Genomic DNA, 10,953 nt, shown 5'->3' on the forward strand with positions numbered 1-10,953 from the left:
TAGGGTATGAGGTTATTAAAAGATGGAGCCCATGATCCACACACTCTGGTAGAAAATAACGGCTTAACAGATAAGTGCTGTTCTTCATTAGGAGCTTTCAAGATATCAAAAGGCTGAGCGCTTTTTCATTAAAAAAATGAAGCCTAAGCCTAAGCCCCAGTGCCCAGAGGGCTACAGGATTGCTGAAGGTAGTCGATCAAGAGCAATGGAGAGGCTGAGGGGGCAGCTTTTAGGCCTCCCTTTCCACTGGTCTCAATGCAAAGAGCTTCCCTTTACCTCTCCTTCACTAAGGTTCCAACAAGAATCCTAACAAAAAGACTGGAGTAACCCTGGGGGTGGGGCTGTTAGTTTTCTTGGTGTGGCTCTTAGAGACAAAGACTAGCATAGAAGCCAGGCACTTTCAGTCACACACTCACCCTCTCTCCTCCACCGCCCTCCTCCTCCAGGACATAGAAGGCAGCAGAACGGAGAGGAAAACAGAGGTGATTAAGTCAAATGAAACTACGCTGAAATTCAAGCTCTGCCCTGTGTGGGCTGAATGACCTTGGGTCAGTCTCTTCACTACTTTTGACTTCAGATTCCTTTCCTACAAAATGTTCTCTTCAGGGGACCAGGGTGAAGATTTCAAAAAATGTAGGAAAACACTTGAGACAAGTTAGGCATTCAAACATCAGCCAGCCACCCCAACCACCTCTCCCGCCACAACAAGCAACTGTTAGCTAACTCCAGGTGGGTGTCAGAGCACCTTCCTACCCCTAGAAACTGTTCATCTTCTCCAGCCCCACAGCTGGATCTTGTCCCAGAAGCTACCTCCTCTACTGCCCCTGAGATCATAACTTCCCAACACATGCATCTGCCTTCAGGGGTCCATGGTGAGAACACCAGATGGCCTTGGAGGAGACCACTCACATCAGGCCAGAGTAGGGGCGACAGCCACCTGAAGACTTTCCTAAATGTTCCTGCCCCACCCCCCAGCATAAACAGCTTCAGGTTTTTCTACGGGGCTGTGGGGACCTCTAGTGGTCAGAGAACCACACTGCCCCTACCTATGACCAGAGGCAAGTCCCTGCTCTGAGAGCCCACTGACTCCAAGACCTCCTCTTAGGTTCTGGGTTCCCGTTTACTGAGCTCCACTGCTTGCCAGGCTCTGCTCTAGGCACTGGGGATGCAGCCATGACAAGTCAGACCCAAGAACCTGGGGGCTCACAGTTCTCAAGTTCCACCATCCCCCACGGTCAGGCCAGACAAAAGCACGTAAATGTCCAACTCAGTCTTTATTGACTGTTTTACCTTGGGGCCACCAGTACTAACAGGTGTGGGGGGGCCCACCTTTATTCACATCAAGGACCCTAGAGCACCCCCTCAGAAGACAATAAATCCAGTTACAGAACTTACATGGCAGTTGGGAGGAGTGGAAAGGGACACAGTATGTACAGAGACCTAAGGGGATGGTAGAGCTTCTTCAGCAACCGGGCCTGGTGGTGCTGAAGAGGGAAACGAGGTGCGGTCAGCCAGTGATCTGGACCCCCTCGGCCTCAGCCAGAGGGTAGATCTCAATGGCCTCCACCAGGGGCAGAGCCTCCACTGCAGTCTCCATCACAGCCAGGCCGACGGCGGCTTCGGCCTCGGCCAGCTGCTGCCGCACGGCTGCCTGGTGCTGCTGCTGGTGGGTCTTGCGGTGCTTCCACAGGTTGGAGAAGGAGCGGTAGCTCTTGCCACAGTCGGGGCACGAGTAGGGCCGCTCGCCCGTGTGGATGCGGCGATGTTCTGCCAAGCGCATGGAGATGGCAAAGGCCTTGCCACACACTTCACAGGCGAACGGCCGCTCCCCGGTGTGCAGGCGGCGGTGGTCCTTCAGGTGGGTACTCTGCCGGAAGGCCTTGCCACAGTCCGGGCACGGGTACGGCCGCTCGCCTGTGTGGATGCGCCGGTGCACCTGCAGTGACGTCTCCGTGCTGAAGAGCTTCTTGCACTCGCTGCACTCCAGGCCACGTCGACGCGTGGGGGCCGCAGGCGCAGCGGGGGCCGTGCTCCCGAGGGCCGTCGGGGAAGCAACAGGTGTGCGCGCAGCCCGCGGGGCCCGAGGGGCCGGGGGCTCCTTAGCCAGGACCTCCCCCGGCCCAGCCGCCGCGTGGGCGGCCTCGTGCGCCTGCAGACGAGCGGCCGAGCCCACCTTCTTGCCACACGTGCCACACTCGAAGCGCCGCGGGGCCTGGGCGGCCGCAGCTGCACATCGGTGCTCCCGCAGCCGCAGGGAGGAGGGGAATGCAGCACCACAGGACGAGCAGCGGTGGGGCTGGCGCCCGGCGTGGGCCACCAGCTGGTGCACCTCCAGCAGCCGGCGCAGCAGGAAGGAGCGGGGGCACTCGCGACACTTGTAGGGGTACTCGCCCGTGTGGTGGTAGCGGTGCATGAGCAGGCGGTAGGGCCGGTGAAAGCGCACCCCGCACTCCTGGCAGCGGTACGGGAAGTGCTGGGCGTGCACCAGGCGGTGCTGCCTCAGCGTGGAGCTCTGGGTGAAGGCCTTGCCGCAGTCCCCGCAGCGGTAGGGCCGCTCCCCTGTGTGCGTGAGGCGGTGGCGGGCCAGGTTGGCGGGAGAGTTGAAGGGCTTCGAGCAGTCCGGACAGGGGAACGGCCGCTCGCCCGTGTGCGTGCGCAGGTGGTTACGCACGTGCGACTTCTTCTTGAACATCTTGCCGCAGATGCTACACTTATGGCGCCGTTCCAGCCGGTGCACAAAACGCTGGTGCCGGGTCAGCTGCAGCGCCTTGCCAAACTCGCGACTGCATAGGAGGCAGCGGTAAGTGCCTGGGGCGGCGGGCTCAGCTGAGCTCTCCTCAGCTGCGGGGGGCTCCGGGGCCTCGGGCTCTCCAGTCTCTGCTGGGGCTGGCTCAGGGAAGCCAAGGACGGGCTCCTCTGGGGGGACTGGTGTTGAGGGCAGAGGGACACCCCCAACCCCGTGGGTACGCCGGTGATAAAGGAATTTGGTGAGGTTGACAAAGGTCTTTCCACACGGACATGAATGCAGAGGATTGGGGGTGTGGGCTCGCCGGTGGGCCAGGAGGAGGGCCTCCGTGCCAAAGGCCAGGCCACAGTCCACGCACAGGAAATGAGACTCACTGCTGTGGTCTCCAAGGTGCTGGTCCAGACTGGAAGGGCTGGGGAAGACACGACTGCACAGGGGGCACTTGAAGACACCCTCCCGGTGACTCCGCAGGTGCTGCTGTAGCTGGTGAGGTGAGAGAAAGAGCTGGTCACAGGCTGAGCAAAAGAGCTCCTGGGTGGCTGCCCCGCCTGGCTCTCCGCTGTTGTTCCTCCGCGCCCTGCGTCCCCGGCGATCTCGCCCAAGGGCTTCCCCGTTGCGCAGCTCATAACTGTGGTCAGAGGACGGCACAGGCTCAGGCTGAGACACAGGCACCTCCGCCGGTGCTGGGGTCAGAGCCTCCGGCTGCAAGGCAGGCTCCTCAGACTCTGGGGCGGGAGCAGGGAAGTGGGTGGCCTGATGCTCCAGGAAGTCGGCTGGCAGCTGGAAGAGCTGCGAGCACTCCGAACACTTGTAGAGGAGCAGCTCCACCTCGGTCACCACCTCGGTGGTGGTGGCAGCGGCAGAGGGGACAGCTGCCCCTTCCCCGCCCTCTTCTGCTTTGCGGTACGAGTGCTCCACAGCCACGCGGGTCTGGCCCACGGGGGACCCCACGACAACTGGGGACCCCAGGACAACTGGAGTCGGAGGCTTGGTGGGAGTGGCCCGGAGGTGCGTCTGCCGGTGGTTCAGCCAGAGCTCCTGGCTGGCAAAGAGAGCCTTGCAATCCACACACTCATAGTGGATGGTGCTGGAGCTCAGGGCCGGCGCCTTGGGTGGTGGCTCAGCTGGCACGGCCTCCTGGGGCGCCAGCATCTTCAGGTGCAGCTCCTGGTGCTCCAGGAGCTGGCTGGGTGACATGAGCAGCTGCCCACACTCCAAGCACTGGTACTGGCTCTCCTGGACGAGGGTCTGATAGAGGCCCGTGCCAGAAGCTGCCTCTGCGGCCACAGTGACTCCGGGCTCAGCCACACCCACCAGCTCGAAGTGCTGCTGGGGCACGTGGGAGTTCTGATGCATGAGTACCTCCTCCAGGGATCCATAGAGCTGGTTGCACTCAGAGCAGACATAGCGGTGCTCAATGTACAGGACCGTTTCCTCTGACTCTTCAGTCATGACGGCGGCAACACCCTGGGCTGGGAGATGTGGGGACAAATCATATCTAAGTCACTGCTTCTTCAGTCCTACCCAGGGACAATTCTTTCCCTTCATCATTCCTCTACCAAAACCTGAGATCAATTTACCCCTCTAACGTTTTGCTTCCATATTTCTACCCCCACCCCACTCCCTAACAACCCTTCCTCTCCTGAACACATAAGAACACCAAGCACAAAGCGTTTCCCACAGTCCCTTCCCAGTCAATCTACCTGAATCTCATCTCTGAATCAACTCCCATTAAATTCCCACCACCAGATCCTTGCAACCGGTCGAATCCCTCATTCTCCTGCCCCACAGCTGGCCCAAGGCCCCAGCCTACCATACAGTAACCTCTTCAGTCAGTATTTCCTCTACTGACTCCTTACCAACACACCACCCCATCCCTACCCCAGGTGCCTCACAGAGGCCTGGAGCACCCACTGCTCACAGCTCGCTCCTCCTCTGCTTCCACCCCCAGGTTCTCTCTCTCTCTTTACACCCCAACCACTCAAACTGTCCCAATGCCCGGCCACCTTCAGCACCTTTTCATGGTTCAACCCCCCTCCTCTGCACATAACCCATCACCCACTAACGTTCTCCCTTTGGTGCCCACGTTCCTCACATCAATAAACTTTTCTCACATTGGCCTAACCCATCTCCACACCTAGACCTTGCCCACCTTAACCACTTTCCCACAATTGCCAGGTCCCTCTCTTCAAATGACTTAACTCCCTCTACACATTAAGGCTCTCTCCCACAACCCTAATAGCCTACCCAGAACTTCTAGACTCAGCTTCACAAAAGACAGCCAGAACTTTCTTCACACTTAGATCCCTTCCACCACCCTAACTCACGTCTCCAGAGCACCCAGACACTCTTCGCATTAATCATCTACCTCTTCTGTGCACTGAGACCTCATCTACAATTCTAAGTCCCTCTGGGGTACCCAGCCCTCTCTTCATACTAACTTAAGCCCCCCTTCTTCACAGACAACCACCCTGGACAATAGAGGGATTCCCAGAACCTTTCTCCACATATTCTTCTTCGCAAAAAAAGACCCTTCCCACCCTAACTTCTTCTTGGGATACCCAGATCCTTCTTTAAAAAAGACCCACCCTCACCCTAATCCATTCCGGGGACAGACGCCCTCCTCTCACACATTACTAATCTAACCTTTTCTTCCTTGCAGAAAGACCCCCTTCCTCCCACCCTAACCCATTCTAGGGACGCCCAGACACTCTTCTTCCTATCAATCGAAGCCCCTCTTATCCGCAGTAAGACCCAACCCCACCCTAACCCACTCCAGGGATGCTCAGATCCCCTCTTGATACCCAAATTCCTCTTTTCTACAAAAAGATCCCACACATACTCTTATCCAATCCAAGAATATCCAGACTACCCTTCATAATGGCTTAGATTCCTTTCCCACATACTCCTCCCACTGTCCAAATCTCATTAAGAATACCTAAACCCTGCATCAGCATCCTAAACCTGACAGCCAGCCAGATCCCCCTTCCTAACACCCAAGCCCCTCTCATCAGCCTATTAACCCTGGGTCTATCCAGCCCCCTGCCCCACCCTAGACACAGATAGCTCTCACCACCCTAAAGTCCTCCAGGGACCCCCAATTCTTACTCTTCACCTTGACCTAATTCCTGGTACTTTCCAAAAAGACTACTTTTCAAGTTATTCTATAAACACGAAGACCACAGCTTCATATAACATAAAACTTCTTTACACAGAGACCCATTCTCAAATCTCTCAACCCATTCCAAGAGTGCCCAACGCTCCCCGCTCGCCCTCCCTCCCCACATACTTTAGTTTAACTCTTCATATTAATGGAACTCATCCCCATCCTTCACACTAGAACCTCCACCTCGCCCTGAGCTCTGAATTTCCCCTCTAGGCATATCCATTTCCTGGTATCTTTTCACACTGAAGACCTAACTCATGGGCCTAACTCTCCAGGCATAACTAGATTTTCACTTTACGTCAACTTAACCACCTCTGTTCTCACGGCCGGAACCCCTCCCCGGGCACCCAGCTGTCCTCTAACCGTCCAGCCTTCGTCCTGGGTTGTCCCACCGCCAAGCCCTTAGCCACGTACTCCCTGGAGCCTTAGAGACCCTCCCGGGGACACTCGAACTCCTCCCTTCCCACCCAACTCCCCGCCAGCGCCCAGCTCGAGCCCCGTCCCTCCTCACTCAGCCCTTCCCACGACTCTCGCTCCCTTCCCACCCGCCGCCCCGGCCCGGTCTCCCGCGCACCCGGCGGGCCGTTGGTACCGCTCCGCCCCACCTCCCGGTGCGCGCCCCCCCTCCGGTCCTCACTGCGCAGGCGAGGTGGCGAGAGAAGGCCGCGCGGGCAGGGTGGGGAGCCCGGCCGGCCCTTCACTCGCCCGCTCGCACGTACCGGCCTCCGCCGTCTCGCACGCCCCGGGACCGGACCCGGACCCGGACCCGGACCCGGGCCGCAGCTCCCCTTGCGCGGCCACCCTGGCGCTGCGCCCTCTCTAGCTCCCGCCGTCACCTCTCGCCTGCTCCGCAGCCTCGTTCTCGCCCCCGATCGCCCGCAGCAACGCCCCTCCCACCTTCCTCCTGGGCTGCCGCGCGGATGGCCGAGTGCGCCCAATCATCGTCCGCCTGGCCTCTGCCATTCGGCCAATCGACGCTCACGTTTCCGAGCCCTGGACCAATAGTATCGGGCGTTGGTCTCCCTCAGCAGCACCCAACCAATCCTCCAGCGACGTTTTCTCACTAGCCCGCCCCCGACTGATAGGGCCCGCCTCCTTACGCCCTCTGAAGGATGTTCCTCCTCCACCTCCTCCTCGACCCCTCTTGACGGGTCGAGAAGGGAGGGCGGCGCGATGACGTCAGGCGGCGGAGCGACGCTTCTGGCGCCATCTTGGGGCCGCTGGGCGGGCGGCGGGTTGTTCTCCAAGGGGAAAGTAGGGGAAATTGAGGCACAGACACCAGGAGGGCGGCGAAGGCGGGGGAGCTGAGGCTTAGGAATCCCTGAAGAGCGAAGGGAGAGAATGAAGCTATGGTCAGCGCGAAGGGGAAGCTGTAACACCAATTGTATGGAAGGAGAAAAAGGGGAAATCAAGGCTCTAGACTTAATTTGTTAGAGAAGAATAAAGGCAGAAAGAAGGAAGGGCAGAAAAACTGAAGGACCTTTGAGGGAAGGGGGGAGGAAGAAATGTCGGAGGGAAAGCACGGATAGGGAATCTGAGCGAGCAAGGAAGATCTGAAGGATAAGGGAGGAAATGGCAGTTGGAGGGAGAAACAGTAAACAGGAGGGGCATTTGTTTCCTATCGTGAATATTTAATAAGCGGCTGCACTATGCCAAGTCAAAGTTAATCTTTGTAGGGATAGAGAAGGAACAGGAAAAGTCTGTGCCCTCCTGGATTTTAATTTCTGAGAATATAAAAGTATCAGATTCAGGGCTTCCCTGGTGGTTCATCCAGTGGTTAATCCGCCTGCCAGTGCAGGAGACACCCGTTGCATTCCTGATCTGAGAATGTCCTACATGCATCGGGCAGGTAGGCCAGAGGACAACAACTATTGAGCCTGTGCTCTGCCCCAAGAGAAGCCACCACAAAAAGAAGCCCGTGTACTGCAAATAGAGAGTAGCCCCTGCTCCTGACACCTCGAGAAAGCCCACGTTATAGCAAGACCAAGTGCAGTCAAAAATAAATATTTTAAGAAAATACAAGTACACAAGTAGCTGTAGACAGCCAGTGACAGTAGTTGTAAAGAAAATAAAGCAGGGGGACAGAGGACATGGACTGATCTAGGGTGGCAGGGAGGTGCTCTCTCTGAGGTCATTGAGGAACGTGGGGAGGGAGCCAGGAAGGAAACTGCCTGGGGGGTTGGGGAAAGTACCCAGATGGATCCTCATTTTTCCCCAAACTCCATTCAACTCAGCCTGTGGTCCAGGAGAATTTCAAAGTAAACCCAAGTCCAGGACAGTGACGTTTCTGCCTTCATTATCAAGGCTTTCAGAGCCAGGACAGAGGAGATGGCAATGGGAATCTCCTGGGCCCCTTCTCTCCCTGCCATGGTACCCCTAGACTTCCTCTATCCCAGGCCAGAGGTCTGAATTCCTACCTTTTGGGAAATCTGGCCCCCATTCCACCTCCCATACTGAAGAGTCACTAAGGTCTCACGCCAGGCCAGCTAGCTCTGGCAGTTTCATTTGAAGAAAGATGTGTAGGGGGTAGATGACCTGAAAGACAGCCAGGGTGAGAACCTGAAGGTGGTGACCCTGTAATGTCTGAACTGTATTCCACTTTCTTCTAGGGTGCTCTTTTTCCAGGCTGATGGCCCAGAAGCTCAGGAAGGCTGGAATCCCCATATGTTTGAGGGGCTCTGACCTACTCACATCCCTTTATGGATGGCCCTCAGGGCCTTGGAAGCAAGTTGCTCCCCTCCCTGCACTGTGGTGTGTTGCCAGAGCTACTCTACTCCCCAAGGACAGGAGGGGACCTGCAAGAGATTCAGCTGTTCTAGTTGCTCCCCCTCCCCCCATTGCTAAATGTCCATCAACAGATGAATGGGTAAAGAAGATGTAGTATGGAATACACAATGGAATACTACTCAGCCATAAAAATGAAATAATGTCAATTTGCAACAATATGTATGGAATTAGAGTTTATCATAGTGAATTAAGAGGAAGGCAATTGCCATATGATGTAACTTATACATAGAATCTAAAACACGACACAATTGAAGATATCCGTGAAGCAAACAGGCTCACAGATACAGAGAACAGACCTGTGGTTGCCAAGCAGGTGGGGTGGGGGAGTGAAAGATTGGGAGCTTGGAATTAGCAGATAAAAACTATTACATATAGGATGGATAAACAACAAGGACCTACTGTATAGCACAGGGAATTCTATTCAATATCCTGTGATAGACCATAATGGAAAAGAATATGAGGGGACTTCCCTGGTGGTCCAGTGGTTAAGAATCTGCCTTCCAATGCAGGGGATGCAGGTTCAATCTGTGGTCAGGGAGTTAAGATCCCACACACCTTGGGGCATCTAAGCCCGTGCACCACAACTATAGAGTCCATGCACTGCAAACGAAAGATCCTGCATGCTGCAACTAAAACCCAACATAGCTAAATATGTAATAATAAGATAAATATTAATGCGTATATATGTATATCTGAATCACTTTGCTGTACAGCAAAAATTAACAACATTGTAGAGCAACTATAATAAAAATTTTTTAAATTTAAATCAAAAAAGTTGTGTAAGAGTTATCTTTATTAGAATCTCAAGTGCTTCCTTTTTTAAACAATTTATTTTGGCCGTGCAGCATGCAGGAGCTTAGTTTCCAACCTAGGGATAAAACTCATACCCCTCATACCCCATGCATTGGAAGCATTGAGTCTTAACCACTAGACCACCAGGGAAGTGCCTATGCTCAGTGCTTTCCAACATAATCCTCTCAATAACTCTAGAAAGGAGGGAGGAACTAATGCTCTCACTCTACAGAGAAAATGAAGCTCAGAGAAATTAACATGTCTCATCATTAGGAAGAGACACAACCAGGATTCTAACCCAGGAGTTCACTCCAAGATGTACACTCTTAGCTCCCACTCAGGTGGGATATCCAGAACATCATACCAAATGGATGAATGCATTGCATGCATGCTAAGTCACTTCAGTCGTGTCTGGCTCTGCCACCCTATGGAGAAGGCTCTCAATGGCCTACTTTGAGCCCGTCCCCATCTCTGAACCGATCCCTGTGGCCGGGACGATGTGGTTATTTGATCCTGGGTCAGGAATCAATCAGTTCTGGGAACCATGTGGTTCTCTGAGGGAAAGTTCAAGTTCTGCCACGGGGATGGGCACTGGGCAGGTGTAAACAAGACTCTGCCTGCCTCCCAGCCTGGAGATACATGCATGTATAAGGAGAAAGAAAAGGGAAGAAAGAGAGCCGGTAAATGCAACAGAGGAACGGTGTTTGGGGTGTAGAGTGTAGAGGGAAACTTGGCTGTGGATTCAGGGTAGAAGGGATGTTAGATGAACCCTAGGTGGTGGTTGTTTAGTCACTAAGTCGTATCAGACTCTTTTGTGATCCTATGGACTGTAGCCCACCCGGCTCCTCTGTCCATGGGATTTCCCAGGCAAGATACTGGAGTGGGTTGCCATGTACCTCCTCCAGGGGATCTTCCCGAACCAGGAATCGAACCAACGTCTCACATCTCCTGCATTGGCAGGTGAGTTCTTTACCACTAGTGCCATCTGGGAAGTCCAGATGAATCATTATTGCCTTCAGGGTGAAATCACCAGGGGCAGGAACCAGATAACCTGGAAGCTAGAATCACCCTTTGGGGTTCCATGCTTTTGGGCAGATTCTCACTCTTGCAGAGGCCTCCTTTCCCCACTTGAAAACGGAAGGGTCCAGCTTGACTTATCTTTCTGCTTGTACCTTCAGCTTGGAATTCCTGGTTTATCTGGATTGACTAGGTCCCTTCACTTCAGATGATGCAGGAGTAAGCTGAGGCCTGCATCCGTTTTTCTGGAGGTGGTGGCACGGGACTAGGGCATCTGGGACAGGATCAGCTTAGAGAGAATATCATTCTATGCTGGGGTCCGTGCATAAGCAATGGTCTAGAGGCCACTGTAAATCTGGGCTTTCAGACCTAGCTGGAGCTGAGAGTGGGTGTTGCGGGTTCCTTAAATCACGTGAGGAGGGGTATGCAAAGTCAGAGACAAATG

At 54.8% G+C, this 10,953-nt stretch overlaps 1 protein-coding gene across 2 annotated transcripts; it reads right to left on the minus strand.

The window, feature by feature from the left end:
• Positions 1-1,255: 1,255 nt before the first annotated feature.
• Positions 1,256-6,795, minus strand: ZNF574 (zinc finger protein 574). 2 transcript variants are annotated; one of them, XM_061139443.1, is made up of 2 exons: positions 6,749-6,795; positions 1,256-4,218 (listed from the first exon to the last, which is right to left on the minus strand). In XM_061139443.1, exon 2 carries the CDS (start codon positions 4,196-4,198, stop codon positions 1,508-1,510), a length of 2,691 nt encoding a protein of 896 aa, XP_060995426.1. In that variant the 5' UTR covers positions 4,199-4,218; positions 6,749-6,795; the 3' UTR covers positions 1,256-1,507. The 2 variants fall into 2 exon arrangements, with proteins under 2 accessions (XP_060995426.1, XP_060995425.1); XM_061139442.1 differs by having other exon boundaries at positions 6,632-6,789.
• Between the last annotated feature and the right edge of the window lie 4,158 nt (positions 6,796-10,953).

The sequence above is a fragment of the Dama dama genome, chromosome 4, assembly GCF_033118175.1.
Source record: "Dama dama isolate Ldn47 chromosome 4, ASM3311817v1, whole genome shotgun sequence".
Taxonomy (NCBI): domain Eukaryota; kingdom Metazoa; phylum Chordata; class Mammalia; order Artiodactyla; family Cervidae; genus Dama; species Dama dama.